The sequence below is a fragment of the Protopterus annectens genome, chromosome 14.part0 (assembly GCF_019279795.1).
Source record: "Protopterus annectens isolate FY-2018-M chromosome 14.part0, PAN1.0, whole genome shotgun sequence".
Lineage (NCBI taxonomy): Eukaryota > Metazoa > Chordata > Ceratodontiformes > Protopteridae > Protopterus > Protopterus annectens.
Genome location: NC_056748.1, coordinates 608,716,443 through 608,744,141, shown reverse-complemented (window position 1 = coordinate 608,744,141; position 27,699 = coordinate 608,716,443). Strand labels below are relative to the sequence as shown.

Genomic DNA, 27,699 nt, shown 5'->3' with positions numbered 1-27,699 from the left:
TTCCAATGATGGCTGGACAGTCTAGGCTTTCCTCTCCTATTCGTCAAATATTTTTTTCATTCCAGAAGCCATCTATGATTAAGTTTTATAAAAGTAAATGGAAGAGATTTTCCTTTTGGCCATGACACGACAGTTGAGATCCTTTCACCACTCCAATTCCTGCTGTTTTAGATTTTCTTGCCTTGAATTTCAAAGTGATGCTAGTTTCTCCACCTTCAAAGTTCTGCAAGCTACCATCTCTAACTACCACACAAGAGACCGTGCTTCCCCTCTATCCAAGTTATTTAAAGCCTTCCTTAAAGGTTCCTTTCTGTTTAGACCTCCAATAAGGGATCCTACTCCACCTTGGAATCTTACTATTTTATTACAGAGCTTCATCCAATCTCCCTTTGAGCCCTCAGCTAAGTCAGATGTCAAATTCCTCTCAGAAAAGACCTTTCTTGTAGTTATTACTTTTGCGTGGCAAGTTTCTGAACTCCAAGCACTCTCTTCGAAAATGTCTTATTTGATTTTCAATAAAGATAGTTACCTTACTTACTAACTTCTCCTTTCTACCCAAAATAGCCTTTGAAACAAACATCAATCAAGTTATCAATTTCCCAGTCTTTTTTCCAAATTTTAACAATAAAGGAGAATACATGCTTCACCTTTTAGATGTACACAGGCAGCTATGTTTTCATCTTCACAGGACAAAGGAATTCAGAAGAACTGACCAACTTTTTGTCTCCTTTTCCAGTAACAAAAAAAGGAAAAAACAGTGTCCAAAGTTACCTTAGCCAAATGGATAAAAGACTGCATTTCCGATGGTTTACTCCAACAGGTTTATCCTTGCCAAGACTTCAGAAAGTGCATTCAGCTAAATCTATGGCTACATCATCTGCTTTTTGGGCTAGAACTTCCACTGAAGATATTCATGCAGCTGCCACTTGGTCTAATGCTCTTAACTTTATTGCTAATTATAAGTTAGGTATCATCTCCAGAAACAGTGCTGCTTTTGGTTCGGCGGTTCTCCAGAACATCCTTCAACAAGGGCCACCAAAGGTTATTGTAGCTGAAGACTCTGTCCCATTCATCGAGGAATGAATGACAACATCAACATCAGATATAAAAGTTATGTGCTCATCGTAACTATACATCTGTGTTGTCCATTTTCATTATTCCTCAACTTCCCTCCCACCTTTCCCCTGTCTATGACTTCGGGAGTGACCCAATAAAGCTTTTGTTAGGAACCATAGTTCCTGCTTGAGCCCCTATTCTATACCAACACTGTTTTCTTTCTTAATTCTAACCTATATTCTAGATTGGTAAACATTAACAACAAACTCGATCTGAGGTAATGCAGTAGTTAGAAGCATTAAGGGTAAAGGGAGGAGCTCAAGAGTCGTATCCATGAATCGACAGAAAAGTGTCAGAGTCAGATCTGATGCCCATTTGTTGAGGACGAATGAAAATGGGCAACATAGATGCACAGTTATGGTGAGTACATAACTTTTATTTCAAAATTTAGTCAGGGGCTGAAAATACATGTGAATGCTGTGCCAGATATCAGCAGTGATCTGAGAAGTGTTTTGCAGCAGCAGCAGTAGTGAGGAGTCTGGGGGCATGGTGGATTGGATTTGCATTTCAAAGATTACAGAAGTTATTAGTGCAGATTTACACAAGAATCAAGACAGTTTATTGGGAATGGAATGCTAGCAGGGATGTCTGACTTTGCTACCAACATCCTCATTGTAAATTACTAGGAAGGCAGACCTCACACCACAACAAAATACCCATCTGACATTAAACTTATTACGTACGGATGGGTGGGATTTCCTAGATCTCTACAGAAAAAGTCCCTCTCCACTCAACAAAAGAATGGTATGGTTCTCCTGATGAATGAGGGTAGAGGATATAGGACACTACCCAGTGGATGAGTGCAGCAGTGGCAAAGCTGCAGGCACTACACTGGACTTGACTATCAAGATAAAGCAATGAGAGTCGAAGGACAAAGCCCTCAGTTTACTAGTTAGCTTGTAACACCCCCTCAGCCTCACCTAAGATCAAAAATCTTGGTTAGTGACAGAAACGATGACATCACAAATAAAGCAGCAGAAAATGGCATTCCTCTGCAGGGTACTAGGGCTTTCTCTCAAAGTGAGGAACCTGTCAATTCATGAGGACTTCAGAGAGGGACACTGATCCTCCAGGTTGAGATGAGTCACCTGAGGTAGATTCATCCATAGTTAGGGAGTCCCTGGTGTCTCTCTGGGGAGGTGCTCCTAGCACAGTCCACTGTAATGAGACACTGTGGCAGACCTAGGTCACATTAGAGGAATTATAATTCACAGCTTGCCTGGGAAAATATGAAAATTCCACAGGACAAGCTGGAAACTGTTGCAGGGGACCTACACTGCACAACCTGCTGCCACTAGACACCCCTATAAACAAGTGTGTCTGAAAATTAAACATGCATGTGACATTTCACAAACTGCAATTTTTAAGAAGGTGATGGAAAAGAGCATACCAGGTAAATATTCAGTTACAACTATGATCACAAAAGAAACAATGGGGGAGCATTTCACAGAGGTGTCGTGCTGGTCAGATATGTGCTACTCTAGAGGATAATCTGTGCAGTACATTTACCATCGCAAACAGAAGTGAGACATCTGCAACATGCAAATTCAGCCATCTTGTCTATACATGGCGTTTTGTGAACTTAAAATGAAACATCAGAGTCAGGAAACAAAACTTCTCATGTTCAGTGACAGAAAATGAAGAAAAGACATGCTGTCCATTAGGAGAAAACAGAAATCATACTGGTGACATAATACTTTTTACGGGCTTCAACATAGGCTTTACACTTGCTCAAGCTTTTGGAATAAAGGAGTCCTTCATTAATAGTCGGCAATGATGACAAACGCAGTGCTTTAATACTTATTCCAAAAATAAAAAAAAGAGACTAAAGGTAGTTGTACTCTCTTCTCCCTTTTTAGGCACAAGTGGGTATTAAAGTACTGCATTTAACATCAATAACCTCTTAACTCACTGCATAAGGCCCCTGTTAGTCCGAAAGCTTGAGTAAATGTAAAATACATGTTGGCCCAACTAAAAGTATCATAATAGAATATTAGGCCAAGGAGCCATTTTAAGCCTAGCCACACTTCCCAGGGTAAGAATCAAACCATGTACCTCTTGCTTGTGAGGCAAGCATCTTAACCATTAAGCCAATTCCTGACTCAAAAAATATGCTCTCTCTTCCCTTTACACAGGGGACCAATGAGGAGCCCAGCCCAACTTCCTAGTTGCTCACAAGCACTGTATAGTTAAGTGACAGTTAGTCATGATGCTAAATGTATGAGACATCTATTTAATGCAACCAACCAATTCTGTAAACACCTCCACTCATTATTAAAAATGTTATATTGTGCTCCTTACTTCATCATGGTCATCTTCAGTGTCAATGATACTGCCTCTGTCACTGTCTATGGATTCCTCTGTGAAAACAAACAGAAAAAGAATAACGTTATCCATAAAATGGCAATCAGCCAAAATAAACTATTCTAGAAAATTACTAAATTGGTAGTAAATCGACATAACCCATTTGCTTTAGCTGCTCACACCAGCAAAACAGACTGCATCAGTGCAATGCCACATCTACATAGAAATAAAACAGAAAAACAACTTTGCAAGGATTACTCTAACTTCCCGCAATGGAAGAATCTGCAGTGCACTTCTAATGCTATCATGTCACAGAAGTGTGATGAAATTGTAACCAAGGTTATAGGTGTATGCACACATGCACAATGAACCAAAAAATCACATCTACAACCTTCATGACTGTGTGTACTCTGTACAAATCTAGTTTGTACTGTCCTCACCAAAATGTCATTTAAACACGTAGACTTACCTTCCACTCTACTCCCAGTGTGAGATCCGGGACAGAAACAGTACAGTACCCTATTCAACCTAGAATTTGGCAGTAACTGTCAAAGGATTAATCAGGAAGAGCAGAGGAACCAAAGAAAAATAGTACCTTCATAATATATTCAATTCTGTGTGCAGGCTGCACATTTTTACATTAAAGGTACTTAAATATATCTGTTCATGCATGCTTCCACATATAACACTGGAATAACCTATAATGTTCTACACAAAATCATGATGTTATGTTGCACACACAAATACAATGTATTTAGAAAGAATTTCTTCACTACTTCAGATCGCCTCACAGCAAGACATTCTGCTGTTCGATTCTCAGCTAGAGCGTCTTCTGTGTGGAGACATGCGTGAATGGGTGTACCTTCGTTGAAGGTTATGCGTCAGGGCTGGCAAACTCGCCACGTAAAAAATCTACTGCCAATCATTAGCGGACCGGAGTTCCGGTGTGGTGACCCCTAACCAGGAAAAGCCAAAAGACAAACAAACTTCAGATAAGATTTTAAACCAAGGTTTAATATGCCTAGTTCAGATGGATGTAATGTACCTTACTAAAATTATCCACAAAATAACATCCACAGAAGGCAATCCAGTCAAGGAAATATTTATTTAGAGCTTTTGTCCAAAGACTTCTTCAGAATAAAATGACAAAATGTTAATCAACCTTATATACTGCTTTACACACTCAATTAACAATTACTTGATCAAACAAAATCTAAAAACGTCAACAAAACAACTTTTAAAGCAACATTACACAAAACAACACGTACACGTATAAAAAGCACTTAATACAAATGCTATCATTGATTCCAGGGGTGCTTATCTGCTTGTAGCCTAAGCTGCCAAAAAGTTTCTCTCCCCAATAGCATTTTTTTTATAATCACCACCCCTTACATACCCAGGAACTGAGTCTACCAAAAAAAAAATAATTGTTTGAAATCTACACAAAGTAGAAGGTTTATAAAAAGCATTGTTGATTTTACAGTGTTTAATACTACACAGGTGTCCCCTCGTTCTCATTTTTAATTTTTTTGTAGACATACCGTTATAAAATGACTGGCAGCTAGAGCAGATTGCAATATAAATAATACCAAAGGAATCACAATTAAAATAACTTGTTACTTATAATGTGCTTATTAATGTGAGACAAAAATACTGAAGAACCCTGCAAAATAAAAGAGCACACATTGAAAAAAACACATTTATATATACTGGGATTTTAGTCAAGTCTTAACAGTTAAGGCTACAGTGTTATCTGTTTCTAAATGTTGCTTTGTAGACTTAGCCTTCTTAATTACAAACTTAGGTTCATTACCTACTATTTTAATAATATTCCAATCAGCCTTAAAAATGTTCCAATTCTGAATAAGATAAGATCTAATATTTTAATCCATGGTCATGTGCAGACAAAAACTATTACTATAACCTTTGTCTGTCTTAATATTAAAAACAGTGGAACTAGCACCCCTGTTATCATCATTAGGCATGCCAATAGACAATACAGGTGAAAACTTGTAATTTCATTTTCCTACAATGTCATCTGCAGCAGCCTTAAGAACAATGTAACTATAAGCCCTGTCCAAAAAAAAAAAAAACTATTTCATGAACTGCATAAAAAAAAATCTCCTGATTAGCAGTCAGCCTTGAGGCCCTGATCATCTGCCCCCTAGGAACATTATTCTTCATGTATGGTGGGTGTGCACAAGAAAAGTGCAAATAGCTTAAAAAAAAAAAAAAAAAAAATTACTTCCTATAAAGATTACTAGAAAAAGTCTTATAACTTTTGCTCAATTATATGGCAACATCCAAAAAATGTCCATCAATGCCTAAAGCAGCTTATGCTTGTTGTGTCTTTTGGCTTTTCCTGGTTAGGGGTCGCCACAGCGGAACTCCGGTCCGCTAATGATTGGCAGTTGATTTTTACGTACCGAGTTGCTGGCCTTGACGCACATCCTTCAACGAAGGAACGCCCATTCACGCATGTCTCCACGCAGATGACGCTCTAGCTGAGAGTCTAACAGGACAGCGTCTTACTGTGAGGCGACAACACTACCGCAGCACCACCACGGATCAAGTCTAAAAAAGTACAGTTTTGTACCTACCATAAATGTAGATGTTAGAGTGTTCACCCTGCTGCAGTCATCACACTTGGCTCACCAAGTTCAGTTACAAGCTCAATTCCTGCCAGGAAAAAAGAACACATTGGCAGACGACCTCAGCAGAAACATCATGGATCCCCACGAGTGGAAACTGGATCCAGAAATATTTGCAATAACTCAAAAATGGGGCCTTCCAGAGATAGACCTGTTTGCCAGTCCTCAAAATTATCAACTAACAAAATTTTGTACAAGGACACTTCACCATCAAACTTGGAAAGTGGACGCACTCTCATTCAGTTGGAAAAACCTGACAGTATATGCCTTCCCTCCATTGCCTCTCCTCACAAAGGTGCTTCTGAAAGTCAGAAAGGAGAGACCACGACTGATACTCATAGCCCCAGACTGGCCACGCCAGCACTGGTACCCACTATTGAGGAATATGGCCCAGGGCTCACCATGGATTTTACCACAAATTGCCCATTTGCTCACACAGCACAACAATCAGATTCTTCACAGCCAACTCAAAACCTTAAATCTGGCTGCATGGCAAATCACCTAAGCATCCAGCAGGCTCCTCTTTCCCAAGCAATTATGGATGTTATTCTGGAAGCTAGGAGGCCCAGCACGAGGAAGGCCTATTCGGATAAATGGAAAAGGTTTTGCGCCTGGAACCAAGCTAAAGGCCAAAACACACTTCAGCCTCACGTGCCTCAGATTCTACAGTATTTAACTGAGATGTTGCACAAAGGACTTTCTTTTTCTTCCATTAAAATCCATGCATCAGCTATTTCAGCCCACTACAACATGGATCCACCCTTATTTTCGCATCCACTTCTAAGGCAGTTCCTCAGAGGGGCAAAAAACATACGCTACTGCAGCACCACCACCGCGGATCAAGTCTAAAAACTCAGTAGTATCATTAATATTTGAAACAAATGCAGTAATATTATCTAATTTAGCATCAGAAATAAAAAAATAAATCTGCACATCTATAATATTTAATTACATGTGCTTTAAAGAAAAGCATATTAAACAAATTTTCTATCTCCCACTACCCCATGACAATATTGGAGAAGGGGGAGCCACTGTTGCTCTCATTGAAGCCCCTCTTGTTTGGTGGTAAATCTGACCATTAAACATGAAGAAATTATTTTCAAGCACAACTTCCATAAGTTCACAAACTGTACTTATATCACTACTATAGGAGATAAATATCACAAGATAGAGTCTCAAAAGATCAACACCTTCTACCCATGGTAATGCTAGTATATCATCAAAGGTGAACATATTAATATCCACTTTGTCAACATTTAATCTATGCAAACCATCCAAAAAATACCACGAGTCTCTTGTATAACTTTCATTTCTGGACAAGGAGATTTAGAAAATAATCTAAGACGACAAATGTGTTCAGTGACACTGTCTTTAGCAATCACAACAGGCCTAAAAACCAAAGGGTTTGTCTCACTGTGAAGTTTAAGAATCCCCCCCCCCCACAAAAAAAAAAAACAGCCAGCCTGTGATGCTCACCAATAAGAATGGAAATACTTCATAAGTGATAGAACAATTGCCAAGTAAATCCAACAATATATCATGTATGTACCAATATCTTTTTCTAACAAAATACAAAGTAACCTTCTCATATTCCTGAACATTATTCAGTATTTTTTTCAATTGCAGTAACATAATCAGACTGATACAGTACAACAAGGCAACTACCCTTGTCAGCTTTCATGAAGTGCAAATCAAACATTTTAGACACTTCAAACAAGACCTTTTTCTCCTGGCAATTTAAATTGTAGTATTTATTCGCAGACTGACTTTAAAACATGCATAAAATATTCTTCTCACATACATCATAAAATAATCCCACCAAAACTGGTAATGGGGGATTAAATGTGATCGTTTTAAAAGACAAATAATCAGCAGTCATGGAACAAATAAGACAATTTCCTGCAAAATAACTTTGTCTACTAATGTTTGACAAATTTGCTCTACATGAAAGTACAAAAGACAAATCTTTCTTAAGAACTGCAATTTGTTCAGCATTAAACTGCTACTGAATAACATTATAAATATTATCAGCTAACACAGTACTATGTCCAGAAAATAAAGCAAAAGTTGCAGAAACACTTGTCTTCAATGGTTCCTGGTCTCTTCCTGCCTCTGTTGGCATGCCCCCTTCTGTTCTTTGAGCTCATCCGATTGGGTGACTGAAAATCCGATGATCTCTGAGGACTGACCGATTTGCCTGCTAATCTTTCTGATCTTCTAGGCCCTTCGTGAGAAAAAAAGGGCACTGGTTTATCCCAAAGGGGAATAATCCATATTGCCAGAATTCTCATTAAAAGAAGAATTAAAGCCAGACACATTAGGAGAAAAAGTAGCTGAACAATTTATAGCAGCTGCTAAATATGCCACATCATCCGGAAAAGCCACCAAATCTCTGCTAATCTTCTTGTCATTTCATGTCACACGTTGATAATATGTATATTGATAACACGTATATTAACTTTGTGAAAGAGAATTGTGAAACTAAAGGAGTAATTTACATTGTAATATGTGCCACCTGCCAGAATTTTTATGTGGGCAAGACAGACAGTTATGTAAGTGTATTTATGAACACAATTACAATTTGATGAAAGAAAATTTTAATAGTGCTCTAGTAATACACAAGAAGTCTTGCTGTAATTTTAAAAAAAAATTCTTGTTCCATATTTTAGAAATTGCGTCACAGAATGAAAGAGGAGGATCTTGGGGAATGTACTTGGAGTTAGGGAGATGGTCTAGCAATTTAGATTAAACGTTACTAACTGTCCAGGACTAAATGAACAAATTTCTACTCTCTTTGCCTTGAAAAGTAAAGCAGGTTATGATGGTTCTCGGAAAAGAATTCTATTCATACAGTTTATAGACTGTTTTAATGGTTCATTTAATGTTTTTTTTTTTTAAGAAGAGTGTAACTTATTTTTATAAACATATATCTTATATTTCATATTTATATGCATACCTTTAAATAACTTCATTTTCAAACAATTATCAATTATATATAACTTTTGTCTTGTTCTTCTTTTTCTTTCGGCTGTTCCTGTTAGGGGCTGCCACAGTAGATCACCCGTTTTCATTTCTTCCGGTCCTCTGCAACTTGCTCTGTCACACCATCCACCAGCATGTCCTCTCTCACCACATCCATCAACCTTATGTTAGGCCTTCCTCTTTTCCTCTAACCTGGCAGATCCATCCTTAGCATCCTTTTCCCAATATACCCAGCATTCCTCCAAAGCACACATCCAAACAAACGCAATCTTGCGTCTCTGGCTTTGTCTCCAAACCGTCCAGCCTGAGCTGACCCTCTAATATACTTATTCCTAATCCTGTTAATTCTCATCACACCCAGTGCAAATCTGAACATCTTTAACTCTGCCACGTCCAGCTCTGACTCCTGCCATTTTGTCAATACCACTGTCTCCAACCCATAAACAACTAAGTAGCTGGTCTCACTACCCTCCCTTTCACTCTTACTGGTAGTAGTCTGTCACAAATCACTCCTGACACTCTTCTCCACCCTGCCTGTACTCTTCACCTCTCTTCCACATCCACCATTACTCTGAACTGTTGATCCCAAGTATTTAAACATCCACCTTCGCCAACTCTACTCCCTGCATCCTCACCATTCCCTGATCCTCCCTCTCATTCACACACAGATATTCTGTCTTAGTCCTGCTGACTTTCATTCCTCTTCTCTCTAGAGCATATCTCCACCTCTCCAGGGTCTCCTCAACCTGTTCCCTACTCTCATTACAGATCACAATGTAATCTGCAAACATCATAGTCCATGGGGACCCCTGTCTGATCTTGACTGTCAACATGTCGATCACCATTGCAAAGAAGAAAGGACTCAGAGCTCATCCTTGATGTAATCCCACCTCCACCTTAAACACCTCCATCACTCCCACCGCAGACCTCACCGCTGTCCCACTACCCTCATACATATCCTGTACCACTCAATACTTCTCTGCCACTCCCGACTTCCTCATACAATACCACAACTCCTCTCTAGGCACCCTGTCATATGCTTTCTCTAAGTCCACAAAGACACAATGCAACTCCTCCTGAGCTTCTCTGTAGTTCACCACCAACACTCAGAGTAAACATCGCATCTGTAGTGCTCTTTCCTGGCATGAAACCATACAGTTGATCACTAATCATCACCTCCCTTCTTAACCTAGCTTTCACTACTCTTTCCCATAACTTCAAGTTGTGACTGATCAGTTTTATCCCTCTGTAGTTACCACAGCTCTGCACATCACCCTTATTCTTAAACATCGGTACCAAAACACTTTCTCCACTCCTCAGGCATCCTCTCACTTTCCAAGATTTCATTGAACAATCTGGTTAAAACTCCAGTGCCATTTCTCCTAAACACCTTCATGCTTCCACAGGTATGTCATCTGGATCAACAGCCTTTCCATTCTTCATCCTCTTCATAGCTGTCCTTACTTCCTCCTTGCTAATCCGCTGCACTTCCTGATTCACTATCTCCACATCATCCAACCTTCTCTCTCTCTCTCCATTCATCAGCCCCTGAAAGTACTCTTTCCATCTACTTAACACACACTCCTCGCTTGCGAGTATGTTTCCCTCATTATCACACATCTATCCTTGTAACATTAAACTCACTCTACCATCTGACCTTTCTAAAAATCTATCCACTAAATATGACAGGTATGTAGCTTACCTCATCAAAACCAAACTAGACATAGCCACCAGACTCTCTCTAAGTGGAGATATTCACCTTAATCCTGGCCCAACTAATAAAAGCACCCAGTTAACCAACCAAGGTTCATCACTCAACCCATTCCAGTTTTCTAGAAATTCCAATGACCTACTCATTTTAAATATGAATGTTAGAAGCATTAATAATAAAATCCATGACCTTCATGCAAATATCTCCCTATATTCTCCTGATCTAGTATTGCCAACTGAAACCTGCCTTAAATCCAGCACCTCCAACAATAACATTCTACCACCTGGTTATAATGTCATTAGAAATCATCGTACATCCAAGAAAGGAGGAGGTGTAGCCATACTACTACAAAACCATCTAAACACAGAAAATGTAAATATAAAAAATGCCAAATTTAACCAATGCTGACACTATTATAGCCAAACTAATTCTTAACCCCAAGAAAAGTATTATAATTGGGTACTATATACCTCCTGGAAACCCTACTTCACTGGGCATCTGCAAATCTCCAACATGAAACCATAATATTGGGGGACTTCAATACAGATTGCTTAACCTGCAATTCTTATTCCCCCACCAACTTCACCAACCTCTATGGCTTTTCTCAACTCATTCAATATCCCACTAGAATAGACAAAGCGACCAAAAGACAGTCAATTCTTTAATGGATTCTAACAAACAGGCCAACATTTATCAGTCAATCTGGATGCCTCCCTGATAGTCTAAGCGACAACCTCCCAACTTTTGCAATACATCTCGCTTATCAAGAAAAGCCCACCATTTAAAAGGCAATAAGAAACAAGAAAAGCTTCAACCAAGCCAACTTTATTACTCCACTAAAAACTTGTAACTGGTCTCCCCTTAAAGACCTCAACCTTAACAAAACTGTACAATACTTCAACTCTACTTTCCTACATATCCTAAATTTCCTAGCCCCTACAGAACCATCAGGGTAAAATCCATCTATGGTCCCTGATGAGTAAAGAAACTAGATCTCTTGTGAAATACAGAGACAAGCCTAGAGCCAATGGCACAGAACCAGGTCCCAAACAGACAAACAGGTATATCTTAAACTCCGTAAAAAATAAAAAAAATATGCTAAATTAGACAAAATTAACTATTACCACAATATAAAAGCCAAATACCAAAATAACCCCCAAAAATTCTGGACAGCTATTAATAATATTCTTCACCCTGGAAAATCTGGAACTCCCACCCCTACTACAACTAATAACTCCCTCAGTATTGCCACAGCTTCTAACAAATTCTTTACCAAACCAATCCTTGCTCTAGCTAATGCACAAAACTGTCCACTGCTGGACCAACTACCCAAGTACCATAATGATATCATAGGCTTATAGTTACAATCCATCTCTACTGACTTTATTAATGAAGCTGTTGAAGAAATTAAAACCTACCACCTTAGCTGCTGACAAGCTACCAGCAGAATTCCTAAAAATAGCTGCTGACGCCCTTGCATATCCTGTTGTCCATTCTTATCAACTGTTTGATATCCGAACATTTAGTTCCAGAAATCTGGAAAATCTCATACATTATACCTCTTCACAAAGGAAGCAATTCAAATGAGTTAACTAACTACTGCTCCACAGCAATTCTTTCACCAGCCTCCAAAATATTAGAAAGATGTATACACACAGTCAACTCATGCACTACCTCAACACTCACAACCTTCTCACAAATACTCAACATGGCTTTAGGCTCAACCACAGCACCACAATTGCACTTATGTCATTTAACCACACAGTTAGTAACTACAGAAATAATGGCAACTGTCTCTCCACAGTCTTTCTTGACCTCTCCAAAGCTTTTGATATTGTCAACCATAACAAGCTGATTAACTCCCTCTCCAAACTAAATCAGAGTAACACTACTCTGTCTTGGTTCCAAAGCTATCTAACAGGCAGCAAACAGTTCTATGGAAGCAAGAACCTCCCCCCTTATTACCTGTCACTCAAGGAGTGCTCCAAGGCTCCATCTTTGGACCTCTACTCTTTTCTGTCCTCACTAACAAGCTCCATACTTCCACTCTAGAAGCTTCAGTCATCTGATATGCAGATGACCCAACACTAATCTGCTCTTCTCCTTCCTTCCAAGAACTGCAAGCCCAAACACAAGTCTCCTTCCTCTCTGCAGAAAAATAGCTTTCCAGTTCCCAATTATTACTTAACCCTAAGAAAAGCAACCTACTAACCACTTATCTCCTCCTCTACCCTCATTTACTATCCTTTCTAACGACAAAACAACCATCTCTCCAGTCACACACACCAAACTCCTAGGTGTAGAAATAGATTGCAACATGAAATTTGATACTCATATCTCACTCACCATAAAGAAAGTACACAAAAAACTGGGGGGACTATACAGAAATAAAGCAGTCCTCACAAACAGTACCAGAGCCAAAATAACGCAAACTCATCTCATCTCCACACTACTATATGCTTCTCCCATACTAACCAATCTCAGAAAATCAGACATATCCAAACTTGACGCCTGCTTTAACAAAATTGCACGATTCACCACCAACAGCCCCTACAAAACCCATCATTGCACAACTCAACTGGCTAGAACTCCCCTCTCTCCTTCTCTACAACCAACTCATACTAACCTATAAAGATGCTACATCACCCCGCGAAAAACCCTGTATTACAAAACCTAGTACACTCTCATACCAGCACTAGAGCTCTACGCTCCAACAATAAACCCCCTCTACAGGTCATAAAAAGTACAGTTGTGTACCTACCATAAATGTAGATGTTCGAGTGTATTCACTGTTGCAGTCATTACACTTGGGTTATCTTGCTGGCAGTCTACCCGCAGTCAGCCAAAATTCCAAAGTCTAGGTCTGGCGTCGGTTGCTGTCGCCTTTTCCCTGACGTCGGTGCGCCAGGAGAATAAAAGATGCAGCCAACGCCATTTTCTTCAGTTTTTTTGCCCCAGATGTCAGGCGTCCCCAAATAGGTAGGCTAAAAAATTATGCCAAAAAGCATGCATGTACAAAAGTAAACATTTCCTTCATCTACAAGCAAATACACCACATAGGTTGTATAGAATAGAGAAGTACAGTAAAGTCCCAGCAAGAAAAGGGGGATGGTGGGAGGGTAACCTGGACTGCAACAGTGAATGTACTCAAACATCTACATTTATGGTAGGCACACAACTGTACTATGTTCGTGTTTCACTGTTGCAGTCATTACACTTGGGTTGAATCCCAAAGCTGAGGTTGGGTGGCTAGGCCTAAATAGGGTTAGGAGAGGCTACAAAGGCCCTGCAGAAATGCAGTGGCAAAGCCTGCTCTGGATTTAGAGTAGAGAGGTAAGTGGTAGTGCCTGGTGAAAGGATGCACTGAACTCCAGGCTGCAGCCGCTAGAATGTCTTTGGTTGGTACTCATCTGAGGAAGGCTGCTGAAGTGGCTGCTGCTCTGGTTGAATGTGGCCTAATGCCCTTAGGCACTGATTTGCCATGTTGTGAATAGCAGAAACGAATGCAGTGTCCTATCCACTTTGAAATAGTCTGCTTTGAGATGGGCTTTCCTTGTGATCCTGCAGCATAAGCTACAAACAGTTGCTCAGTTTTTCTGAAAGCTTTTGTTTTGTCCAAATAGACGCGTAACTGTCTGTGTATGTCCATAGCGTGCAGAAGTCTCTCCCCTTTATTCTGGGGATTTGGATAAAAATGTTGGCAAATGAATGGTTTGGTTAAGAGCCACACTGGATACTACCTTTGGCATAAATGCTGGGTTTGTCCTTAGAGAAACCCTGGCCTGATGAAAAATGATGAAAGGTTCCACTGCCATTAATGCCTGTAACTCTGAGACTCTTCTTGCTGAAGTTATTGCTAGGAGCAGAGCAATTTTCCATGATAAGAATTTTATATCAGCTGTATTGGCTGGCTCAAAAGGAGGAATTGTTCATAGGTTGGTACTAGGCTATTGGCCCAAAGGCCTATGCAAGCCTAGCCATAACAATTTCCTGGAAATTTTTTCCCACAATATTTACTTCTCTGAGCCCCTGTCTAGCAGGGTGACTGACATGATCCCCGGGGTGAATTTCCTATCTCCCCATCCAATCATCAAGGTTCCTTTTGAAGAGGGCCAATGAGGTGCTCTGCTTGACATGTATGGGCAGTCTATTCCAGAGTATGGGGAGTCTCTGGGTCAGGAACCTATTCCTCCAGCATGTTTTGTTCATTGTGATAAGGTTTAGATCCCTGGTGAGATTTTCTAAAACAAAACTGAGGTCCCATGTAGGTATTGGTGCTCTCCTTGGGGGTCTTACGTTTTTTGCCCCTCTAAGGTACTGTCTTAGTAGTGGATTAGAGAAAATAGGAGGTTCCGTATTGTAATGAACTGAAATGGCAGAGGCATGGATCTTAATAGATGAGAAGGATAGGCCTTTGTCCAGCATCTCAGTAAGGTATTGCAAGATCTGAGGTATATTTGGAACAAGTGGTTCGAGTCCTTGTGCCTGGTTCCAAGCACAGAATCTCTTCCATTTTTCTGCATAAGATTTCCTAGTGCTGGGCCTCCTGGCTTCTAAAATGACACCCATAACAGCTTTAGAGACAGGTGTGGTCTGAGTGGCTATATTATCTGCCACGCAGCCAAATTTAAGGTTCTGAGTTGACTGTGCAGAATCTGATTGTTTTGTTGAGTCAGAAGATGAGGTATTTGAGGTAAAGGCCAGGCTGGTCCTTGAGACAAACTCTTTAGGATTGGGTACCAGTGCTGGCATGGGCAGTCTGGGGCAATCAGAATCATTTTGGGCTTCTCTTGTCTGACTTTTAGGATACCTTGAGAAAAAGAGGCAGTGGAGGAAAGGCATAAACTGTCAGTGTTTTACAGCTGAAGGATAGAGCATCCACTTTCCATGCTTGTGAGTGATAAGTTATTGTGCAGAGTCTCTGTAGGGGAGGCAAAAAGATCTATGTCTGGGCTTCCCCATTTCCTTGTTATCATGCTAAAGGCCTGTGGATTTAGTTTCCATTCGTGAGTATCCATGAGATTTCTGCTTAGTTCGTCTGCCAGAGTATTTTTCTTTCCTGGCAGGAATTGTGCCTGCAGATGTACTTGATAGATCAGTGCTGTGTTCCACAAAGTCATGGCTTGCCTGCATAGGGGGTAGGAATGTGTGCCCCCTTGCTTGTTTATGTACCACATAACTGTGATATTGTCCATCTGTAGTAATAGTTGTCCTGGATGTAGTAGATCCTTGAAGACTGTCAGGGCATGCTGTACAGCTAGCATCTCTTTTTGACTGATGTGAAAATGTATTTGCTCCTTGGGCCACGTGCCCTGAATGCATTTTCCTGCCATGTGCCCCCCCCCCCGGCATAATCCGATGCATCTGTTGTTATTGTCTGCCTGGCTGTGGGTAAGGTGAAAGGCTGTCCCTTGTTGTGGTGACAGGCCAGTGCTCACCATCGAAACTCCTGTCGTAGGCAGGGAATAAGAGTTATTATTGTTTCCAGGCTGTGGCAATGTTGAGTCCAAACACTTTTTAGATACCATTGTAGTTTCCTCATATGCAGTCTTGCATATGGAATTAGTAGAATGCAGGATGCCATGAATCCCAGAGCCTGCAGAATTTTTTTTGCAGGGAGCTGGGTCTTTGTTGCCATCATTTGAAAGTAATGAGTCAGTTGCCTTTGCTTGTTTGGCGTGAGATAAGCCATCTGGGCAGTTGTATTTAAGCTTGCACCCAGGAATATTATCTCTTGAGAGGGCACTAGTTTTGACTTCTTTTCTTTTACTGTGTACCCTAGGCAAATTAGTAATATTTTTACAAACGCCAGATGCTTTAGTAGAATGTCCTTGCTCTCTGCTTGAATAAGGCAGTCGTCCAAGTAGGGATATATTTGAATTCCTTTTTGTCTGCAGAATGCAATTACTGGTGCCAGGCATTGACCCTGGGCGCAGTAGATAAGCCAAAGGGCAGTGCAGAGAATTGGTAATGCATTGAGCCAGCTATGAATCTGAGGTATATTCTGCAATTTTGTCTGATAGGGACATGCAGGTTTGCCTGCTTGAGGTCCAAAGTTACGAGCCAAGCTTTCCTGCCCAGCATGGGAAGAAACTGTTGTAGTGTCAACATTTTGAATTTTGGAACATCCAGGTAAGTATTTAGAAAAGAACGATCCAGAATGGGCCTCCAGGCTTCGTCCTTTCTGGGAACCAGAAAGAGTCTTGAGTAAAATCCTTGTCCTTGCTCCTGTGTTGGTACCTTTTGAATAGCTCTCATGTCCATGAGTGCTGTAATTTGTCTTTGAGCCTCTGCCCATTGATTTGGTGGCAGATTTGGCATTCCTTTTAATCTTGGCAGAGTGTGAAAGTGGAACCTGTAACCTTGAGATACAATACTGAGAACCCATTTGTCTTTGGTGATCATATGCCAATTGTGACTGAAAAGTGCCAGTTTTCCCCCCAAGGGGGCTGCCAAGAGAGAAGTGTTTGGCAGCTGTAGTGGGAAGTGATTGGGACTGTTTTTTATAAGGTTTAGGCCTGTCTTCCCCTTCTTTCTGGGTTGAAGCAACCCATTGTCGAGACCTGTAAGTACCTTGTGGTTGACCACTGCCTCTTGGATGTCTGTTTCTGCCCCTTTGAAGTCTGTCTGATACTGGAAAGGACAAATTTTTTGTCGGCCAATTTCTGCTAAATCGAGGAGGCTGTACCTGTAAGAAATCCTTCACCGTTTGCATAGATTTTGCTTTATCCTCCATTTTCTTTAATACCTCTTCTGTCTTAACTCCAAATAAAACACCCTGCTGCAAAGGTGCATCCAATAGTTTTGCTTTAACATGATCTGGTAAAGTCTGCTATTTTAACCAAGCATGTCTTCTAATGACAGACCCTGTAACTGCTGCTCTACAGGAGGCCTCTAATGAATCAAAACCACATTGCAAAGTATGTTTTCCCACTTGTTCAGCTGCATGCAATAAACCCTGCATTTCCTTATAGTTAGGAAGATCTGAATTTGGAAGCATTTTTTGTTTCAACTGAGACATCAAATATTGCTGATATTTAAGCATGTGAAACTGGCAATTTAAGGCCCTCATTGCTTAAGTTGCAGATGTATATACTTTCTTCCCCCATCTGTCTAATACTCTTGAATCTCTGTCAGAGGGGACTGGATTTTTTGCTGTAGAGGTCTTTACCCCTTTGGGACCCTGGGAAATAGTTTCAAGGTCAGCAACAGGGCTTTTATAAAGAAATCTGTGAGAGTCAGGGACTCTGTAGTATCTGTCTGGCTTAACTGGAGCAGGAGGTAAAGAATCTGGATTTAAACTGGATTCGGGGTACAAATCATCCACAATATCTAACACTGGCAGAATGGCTAGGGGTCTGTGTTGAGATAATAAAAGGAAATCTCTGAGCCTTTTCTTGGATTCTGAATAATCCTGGCCCTCCCAATGGAAATGCTCCTTCATGGTATGTAAGGTTTCCCCAAAGGAGCAGTCCTCTGGTGGAGAGGCTGAAGGAATTGATTCCTCAGCATCAGAATCCTCATAAGGGGGTAAAGATTATCCTGGGTCTGAGGATGAATCTGAAGAGATACACCTGGTCGGATGAGTCATAGTCTGCATCCTATCTAGGCCTTGTATCAGGTGGGGGGTGGGATCCCCTGATCAGAGTAATTAGGTCTTCGGCCATTTTGAGCATCTGTTTCTTAGGCATGGAGGCCTGTCCTGGTGAATGTAGAAGCTGTTTCTTAGTTTTTAAAGGGGTTTTAGATTTAGCAGAAGATTTAATGGTTAACTGAGTAGGTCTGAAAACACCCTCTGAAGCTGCGGGTTGTTCAGCTACTCCGGATCCCTCTGAAGGGATAGTCTCTGTAGGCCGTAAATCTGGTATATCTGAAGGCACAGCCATCTCTACGTAGGAGTCAGAGGCGGCCTGCGGTTCCAAAGAAGCGGTCGTCAGGGGATGCGAAGGCGCCTCGCTGAAAACCGGAGAACCGGCGACTGGCCTAGAAGAGGCTTCGTCAGTTTTGGGCCTCAGATGCCTGTCCTTGTCTTTGCGCTTTTTGTGAATTCAAGTCGTCGGTTGTTCCGACGGCATGGTGTAATTGAAATTTCTGCCAAAATAATGTTGGGCAAAATCAAACCGACGTTTAATAGTGCGCTTGTTAAACCTACCACAAAACCGACAACCTGTGACGTCGTGGTCTGGGCCTAGGCATGGGATACAATAAGAATGGAAATCCTTATGAGGTATTTGCTTCCCACAAGAAATACAATTATTAACTTTTACTGACATCGGTCTGAGGCAAGAAAATGTTTCCCCAATGGGGTACTTAGCTTTGTAGAAGACTTCGGTTCTGGATTCAGAATGAAAATGTTAGGAGTCGGCCAACCAGCACTTGCGAATTGCTTTTGCTTCGGGCACCGCGCCAACAAGAAAGACTGAAGAAAATGATGTCAGCTGCATCTTATATACCCCTGGCGCACTGACGTCAGGGAAGAAGCGACAGCAACCGACGCCGGACCAAGACTTTGGAACTCGGGCCGACTGACGGCACGATAACCCAAGTGTAATGACTGCAGCAGTGTAACACAATGAACATCTGGGAAAAGGAAGGCCCAGAAGAACCCTTTAGAAAACCATGCAGGATAGCTCTGGCAAAGCCAGCCAGCCTACGCTCTGGAAATAACATACAATGTGCAATGCTTAATAAAGGTACAAACAGAGGACCAAGCAGCAGCCTCCATGATGGAATTAGTATGCAAGCCTCTGAAAAAAGCAGCAGAGGATGCCACAGCCCTTACAGAAGTAGCATGGTTTTGCTCATGAAAGGAAATAAAAGGAAATGGCTTTAGAGACCCATGAAGAAAATGGTCTGCTTAGAAACAGCCAAACCTAGAGATCTAGGATGAAAAGAAACAGAGTTGCTCAGACTTGAAAATGGCCTTAGTGTTATCCAAATAATACCTGAGCTGTCTATGCAAATCCAAGGTCTGAAGAATATTCTCACTAGCAGACTGTGGGGAAGGAAAAATGTGGGCAAATTAATAGACCGATTAAGAGACAATTCATTAACCACCTACGACATAAAAGGAGGATTAGTACAAAGAGACACCCTGTTCTTATGAAAAACTAAAAAAAGAGTAACAGCCATATGGGCTTGACGCTCAGACACCCTCTTAACTCAAGTAGGGGCCAAAAGAATAGTCTTCCAATACAATGCTGCAAGGAAGCTGAAGCCGCAGGCTCAAAAGGAGCCTGTATCAATTTTTCAAGAACAAAATTAAGATCCCAGGAAGGAATAATAGATTTTCTGGAAGACCTAATATGAAGGATGCCTTTAAGAAACTGTTTGACCTCAAACATTGAGGCCAAAGGAGAAGGCAAAGGCAGACTAGCTTAAATAGTTGAAAGGTGAGCTTTAACTTAAAAATATGCCAACTCAGCATGGAGCAATTCACACAAGAAAGAACCAGAGGAATCTCCTCAGTAAGAGAATGCTGGTTACAAGGAAGGCACCAGACAGAAAATATCTTCATTAAGATGTATAGAATTTTCTGGTAGTGGGTTTCCTAGCCTCTTGCAGAACTCAAAGCATGCCCTCAGAAAAAAAAGCTGCCTAAAAGGGATCAAAACCCTATCACTCACAGTGTCAGGTGAAGAGTGGTCAAGTGATGATGGCTGACAGAACCATTGCCTTGTGGGAGTACAGCCCTCCTGTGAGGTAGCGTGTGGGGATTGTCCCTGGCTAGATGCAGAAAAGGGAACCAGTGCTGTATGGGCCAAAAGGGAGTCACCAACAAAATGTCGGGAGAGTACTGCCCTATCTAGAGCAGAAATCTTGGAATGAGAGGAAGAGAAGGGAAGGTATACAGAAACATCTCGCTCCAAGAAAAAGATAGGGCGTCCACCTTCCAGACCAGAGAAAGTACAGTTTTGTACCTACCATAAATGTAGATGTCCGATAGGTATGCATCTGCAGTCATAACATATGGGTTGTCTTGCCTCAGGCAGCCCTTCGGTCGGCCGGATTCCAAAGTCTGGGTCTGGCCTCGGCTGATGTCGCACTTCACCCGACGTCATAGCTGCTGGGGTATAAAGGCATCAGCCGACGCCATTTTCCTCAGTGTTTCTTGCCCCAGATGCCAGGTGCCCTCTAGGAAGGCTAAATTTGGATAAATGTAGAAAATTCCAAACAGTAGAAAGCAAAATATATATACATATCTACATACAAACAAATACACCATAATAGATTCCCCCAGCTAGCTAAAAGAGGGGTAAGTACCCTAGGAATACCACAGAGGGGAAGGAGGGTGGGTAATCCTGACTGCAGATGCATACCTATCGGACATCTACATTTATGGTAGGTACAAAACTGTACTATGTCCTTCAAGGATGCATCTGCAGTCATAACATATGGGTAGAATACCATAGCCAAACTGGGGGAGGAGGCACTTAGATAATGATGGTGTAGTTAAGATCCCTTGTAAAACAGCAGTTGCAAAACCTGCTCGGGATCTGGAGTATAAAGGAAGATTATAATGCTTGGCAAATGTATGCACGGAGCTCCAAGTAGCAGCTTCTAAAATGTCTTTGGTAGCCACTCCTCGTAGGAAAGCTGTAGTGGTGGCTGTAGCTCTTGTGGAGTGAGGCCTGATATTTTCATGAGTTGTCTTTCCATGGAATGAGTAGCAGAATCAAATGCAATTTCCTATCCATTTTGAGATTGTCTGTTTTGAAATTGCTTTTCCTTGCACTCCTGTTGCATATGCTACCAGAAGCTGGTCAGTTTTTCTGCTGGCCTTGGTTCTGTCCAGATAGTAGCGCAGTTGTCTGTGTACATCCAAGGTGTGTAGTAGTTTTTCCCCCGTTCTGTGGGTTGGGGAAGAATGTAGGTAAATGTACAGCTTGGTTCAAGGATACCCTGGATACCACCTTTGGCATAAAAGTAGGATTGGTTCTCAGAGACACTCTATCCTGATGGAAGATAAGGAAAGGCTGCACTGCCATTAATGCCTGTAACTCAGATACCCTTCTTGCTGAAGTGATTGCTAGCAGGAAAGCAGTTTTCCAAGATAAGAACTGTAAGTCCGCTGTTGCTGCTGGTTCAAAAGGGGGAAGTGTTAATTTTTCTAGCACAAAATTGAGATCCCATGCAGGCAGAGGTGGTTTCCTTGGAGGCTTTACATTTTTGATTCCTCTCAAAAATTGTCTGAGGAGAGGATGAGAGAAGACAGGAGGATCCATGTTGTACTCTGCTGAAATTGCTGATGCATAAATCTTAATGGAGGAATAGGACAGGCCATTGTGGAACAGTTCTGCTAAGTATTCCAGGATGTGTGCTAGGTTTGCCAGTGTGACATTTTCTCCCTTTTCTGCACTCCAAATGAGGAATCTTTTCCATTTGGCTGAATATGTTTTCCTTGTGGAGGGTCTGCGAGCCTCCAGGATAATGTCCTTAACCCTCTGAGATAAATCAGGTTGGTTTTGTTTTATGCAATTTCCAAGCAGTTAGCTGCAGCGTTTTTAAGTTTGGATGCAGGGTCTTGTAGTTGTTCTGCGTTAGAAGTAAAGGACATAGAGGTAGAGGCCATGAGTGCGTCCGAGACATGCTTCTCAGTAGCGGGTACCAATGTTGCCTTGGCCAGTCTGGAGCTATCAGAATTACCTTTGGCTGTTCCTCTCTGATCTTCAGTAGAACTTTGTACATCAAAGGAAGAGGTGGAAAGGCATATACTGTCAGGGCCTTCCAGCTGAAAGAAAGGGAGTCCACCCTCCAGGCCAGTGGGTGGTATACTCTTGAGCAGAATTTCTTCAGTTGGTAGTTGTGTAGGGAGGCGAACAGGTCTATCTCTGGCATTCCCCATTTCTTTGTTATGGTTTTGAAAATATCTGGATGCAGCATCCATTCGTGAGCATCCGTGGTAGTTCTGCTTAAGCTGTCTGCTAGTGAATTCTCTTTCCCTGGAACAAATCGGGCCTGCAGTTGGATGTTGAGATTCAGGCCCAAGTTCCACAGGTCCATTGCCATCTGGCATAGAGGGTATGAATGTGTGCCTCCCTGTTTGTTGATGTACCACATGACTGTGGTATTGTCCGTCCTTATCAGCAGGTGTCCTTGCTGGAGGAATGGTCTGAATGCCTCGATTGCATGCTTCACTGCCAGCATCTCCTTTAGATTTATGTGTAGATTCAGCTGGTCTTGGGACCATAGGCCTTGGATACACTTGTCTTCCATGTGTGCCCCCCAGCCTCGGTCTGAGGCGTCCGTGGTGATGGACTGCCTTGGATGTGGTTTGTGGAAAGGCAATCCTCTGTTTATCTGACAGGCCTGAGCCCACCACAGGAATTCTTTTTTCAGACATGGAATGACTGGTATCTGGGCTTCTAGGCTGTGTTTGTGTTGAGACCATACATTCCTTAGGTACCATTGTAACTTTCTCATATGCAGCCTGGCATGTGGGATCAATATTATGCAGGATGCCATGTAACCCAGGGCCTGCAGGACTTTCCTTGCAGTAAGCTGAGTTTGTCTTGTTAAGGCCATGAAATAGACTGGTAGTTGCTTTTGTTTTTCCTCTGTGAGAAAAGCCATCTGAGTTATTGTGTCCAGTTCTGCACCCAAAAATGTTATCCTTTGGGATGGCACTAGTCTTGACTTTTGTATGCTGACTGTGTATCCCAAGGCTTGCAGCAGTTGTATGACCTTGGCCAAATCCTTTATTAATTTTGTCTTGTTGTCCGCTTGTATTAGGCAGTCGTCCATGTATGGGTAGATTTGAATTCCCTGAAGCCTGCAATGAGCAATTACTGATGCCAGGCATTTCGTGAATACTCTGGGCGCAGTAGATAAGCCAAAGGGCAATGCTGAGAATTGATAATGCTCTGATCCTGCAAGAAATCTGAGGTGTCTTCTTGCAATCTGGTCGTATAGGGACGTGCAGGTATGCCTCCTTGAGATCTAGAGTCACCAGCCAAGACTCCTTGCCCAACATGGGAAGAAGTTGCTGTAGGGTCAGCATTTTGAATTTTTGGAACAATGAGATATTTGTTCAGTGCGGACAAGTCGAGAATAGGCCTCCATTGGTTTTATTTTCTTGGTACAAGGAATAGTCTGGAGTAAAATCCTTGGCCTTGTTCCATAGATGGTACCTTTTCTAGTGCTCTCATCCTTAGTAAGCTGATGATTTGTTTTAGAGCCTCTGATTTCTGGCTTGGTGGAAGGTTTGGCATTCCTCTCTTTTTTGGTACAGTGTGGAAGTGAAACCTGTAGCCCTTGCCTATTGTTTGTAAAGTCCATTTGTCTCCTGTAATGCAATGCCAATTTTTTGAAAATAAAGCTAGCTTTCCGCCCAAGGGTGCTTCCAGTTGTTCCCTGGTAGGCGGAATCAGAGCCAAGTCATTGTGTCTGTCCTGTGGAAGTGGTAGCAGTCGCAGCTGTGGCGGCACTTCTCTGGTTGGCAGGTTGCCACTGACGACCCCTGTAGGCACCCCTTGATTGACCTCTGCCTCTTGGGCGTCTATTTCTGCCTTTCTGTGCTCTGGAGGTGTCTGGAAAGGACCAATTCTTTGAAGGCCAATTTCTGCTAAACCTCGGAGGTTGGACCTGCAAAAAATCCTTGACTGTTTGGACAGATTTTGCTTTTTCTTCCACTTTCTTTAGAACCTCCTGTGCAGGGGAGCCAAACAAACTTTGTTTCTCCATAGGGGCATCTAGGAGTTTAGACTTAACATGGTCTGGTAAGGATTGTTCTTTTAACCAGGCATGCCTTCGAATCACTGCTCCAGTCATAGCTGATCTAAATGAAGCCTCCAGTGCATCATAGCCACATTTTAAGAAATGATTACTGACCTGCTGAGAGTTGTGTACCAAATCCTGAAGGGACTTACGGTCTAAAGGTTCAGGAAAGGCCAGCTTTTTATTCAGCTGATCTAACAAAAATTCCTGGTACTGTATCATGTGAAATTGACAGTTTAAAGCCCTGGCAGAAAGAGTAGAGTAGCAGATGTATAGACCTTTTTACCCCATTTCTCTAATGCTCTAGATTCTCTTTCAGAGGGTAGTGGATTTTTGGCAGAGGCAGCTGCAACACCTTTAGGGCCCTGAGAAATGGTTTCTGGGTCTGCAGCATGAACCTTATACAAGTGGAAGTGAGAATCCGGGACCCTGTAATATCTGTCAGGTTTGGCAGGGGCCAGGGGAAGAGAATCAGGGGCAGTACTGGCATCATTGTATGCATCATCAACAACAGATAGTACAGGTGGTATGGCTAAAGGCCTATGCTGTGGTAAGTGTAAAAAAGTCCTTAGCCTTTTCCTAGAATCAGAAAAATCCTGACCCTGCCATTGGAAGTGTTCCCTCATTGGGTGTAGGGTTTCCCCAAATGAAAATTCTTCTGGAGGTGAGGCAGAAGGAATGGAGTCTTCTGCATCAGAATCCTCATAAGGTGAGTACGGGCCTTCCTGATGGTCAGATAAATCTGAACCATCCGAAGAATAGTCAGAGGAGAGAGGTTCAGGGTTCAGTCCTAGGCCTCTTTTCAGGAGGGGGTTGAGAGGCCCTGTCTGGGTGAGGTTGGGATCCCCTGATCAGAGAAATAAGGTCCTCAGCAAGGCTGAGAATCTGGGAACTTGAGGTAGGCCTGTGAGAGGGAGCTTTTGTAGGTAAGGCCTTGGAAAGTTTGGCTGCTTTAGCCCTGGAAAAGGCCTTGATAGACATAGAAGCAGGGGGTCTAGCTGCCCCACGTGCAGGAGTAGAGATGTCCAACGGAATAGTGTCAGACAAATCTTGTGTGCCTGCTTCTTCAGCAGGAATTTCTGTAGCCGACTCAGCCATGGCCTGTGTGGCCTCGGTTATCGGAGGCATGCTTTCGGCCAAAGGGAGAACAGAGGCCTCGGTTTCAGCCGAAACCGAGACACTCGCTGTAGGCCTAACCGTGGTTTTAGCCGAAACCGCGGGCCGCGAGTGTCAGTCCTTTTCCTTGCGTTTTGTAGCTAATTGTGTAGTCGGAGTCTCCGACAGCATTTTATATGCAAAAGTGGAGCCAAAAAACTCTTCTGCAAACTCCGTCGGTTGAAGGAAGCACAGGCTAAACAAGCTGGTACGTCATGGTCTGGGCCTAAGCAAGGAAGGCAGTAAGAGTGGAAATCCTTATGAGGTATTTGTTTCCCACAAGTTAAACAATTACTTACTTTGTCTGACATCGGCTGAGGCAAGAAAGAGTCCCCAACGGGGTACTTAGCTTTTTTAGAAGTCTTCGGTAGTTGAAATCTCTGGATCTGACCGACCGGCACTTGTGAACAGCTTCTGCTTCGGGCAGCGTGCGGCAAGAAAGACTGAGGAAAATGGCGTCGGCTGATGCCTTTACACCCCAGCAGCTATGACGTCAGGTGAAGTGCAACATCAGCCGAGGCCAGACCCAGACTTTGGAATCCGGCCGACCGAAGGGCTGCCTGAGGCAGGACAACCCATATGTTATGACTGCAGATGCATCCTTGAAGGACATCACAGGACTCTGGTGCAAAAAAGAGGAAGTTGTTCAGAGGAGAGGTAAAAAGACCTACCTTAGCAGCACCTTATGGATGAACAATGTCCAAAACACATCTTTGTGAAGCATCCATTTGTGAGGTTGCATTATGGACCTGTTCAGAGAACCTGCCACAATGTTTTGCTCTGAAGGAATATAAACAGCCTGAAGGGTCACCTGATATTGGACAGCTAGATCCCAAACTTGAACAGCTAGTCTGCACAGGATATATGACTAGTGTCCCCCCCCTTGCTTGTTGATGTACCAGATCACTGTGGTATTCTCTGTAAAGATTTTGAGAGGCCCTGGAAAAAAAGGGTAAGAAAGGCTTGAAAGGCCAGAAGGAGAGCTCTCATCTCATTGATGTTGATGTAGTCTGACCTCTGATGAATGGGCCACAGACCCTGTATCTTGAGAGGGCTGAAGGAAGCACCCCACCCAATGTCTAAGGATCCGTAAAACGCTCCTGAGAGGGAATGGGGGCTGAAATGAAAGCCCTGGGTTGAGGGACAGTTGTTGAATCCACCACTGAAGTTCTAGCTTGAAGCATGGAAGAAAAATGAACAGAACAAGGAAAGTCTAAAGGGTGACAGCATTGGAGCCATACTGATTTTAGGAACCACTGTAGCTTCCGCTTATTCAGTCTGGCTAGCAGAAGCATAAGAATTGTAGAAGCCATGAATCCCAGAGCCCTTAGAACCTCTCTGGTCATAACTGAGACCCGAGGAAGAATAGACTGAAAAAAGGCAATAAGAGCAAGAGCCTTGGGTGGGGGCAGTGAAGACAGCAGAGGAATGATATGGAGTCTGTAATCTAGAGAAACATGAACTTAAGGAGGAGTCAGGAAGGATTTATGAAAATTTATCAAACTCTAGGTTTTGCAGGAGACAAACAGCATAGTGAAGGTACTGAAGCAAAGTTTCTGGGGAGGAAGCCTGAATGAGCATTGTCCTCTCTCACCACGTCCATAAACCTTATCTTAGGCCTTCCTCTTTTCCTCTTACCTGGCAGCTCCATCCTTAGCATCTTTTTCCCAATATACCCATCATCCCTCCTCAGCACGTCCAAACCAATGCAATCTCGACTCTCTTGCTTTGTCTCCAAACTGTCCAACATGAGCTGACCCTCTAATATACTGATTCCTAATCCTATCCATCCTAGTCACACCGAGTGCAAATCTTAACATCTTTAACTCTGCCACATCCAGCTCTGACTCCTGCCTTTTTGCCAATGCCACTGTCTCCAATCCATATAACATAGCTGGTCTCACTACCCTCTTGTAGACCTTCTTTTTCACTCTTACTGGTACCAGTCTGTCACAAATCACTCCTGACACTCTTCTCCACCCATTCCACCCTGCCTGTACTCTCTTCTTCACCTCTCTTCCACATTCACCATTACTCTGAACTGTTGATCCCAAGTACTTAAAC

At 42.3% G+C, this 27,699-nt stretch overlaps 1 protein-coding gene across 3 annotated transcripts in view; it reads right to left on the bottom strand.

Annotated features, from left to right (window-relative positions):
• The window catches only part of LOC122789133 (WASH complex subunit 2A-like), a 2,558,205-nt gene that overhangs the window by 2,171,688 nt on the left and 358,818 nt on the right, over positions 1 to 27,699 (bottom strand). For all 3 annotated transcript variants that reach the window (XM_044056354.1, XM_044056357.1, XM_044056356.1), the window contains exon 7: positions 3,418 to 3,476. In XM_044056354.1, coding sequence (XP_043912289.1) covers positions 3,418 to 3,476 — 59 coding nt within the window. The remainder of the gene's footprint in view (positions 1 to 3,417; positions 3,477 to 27,699) is intronic.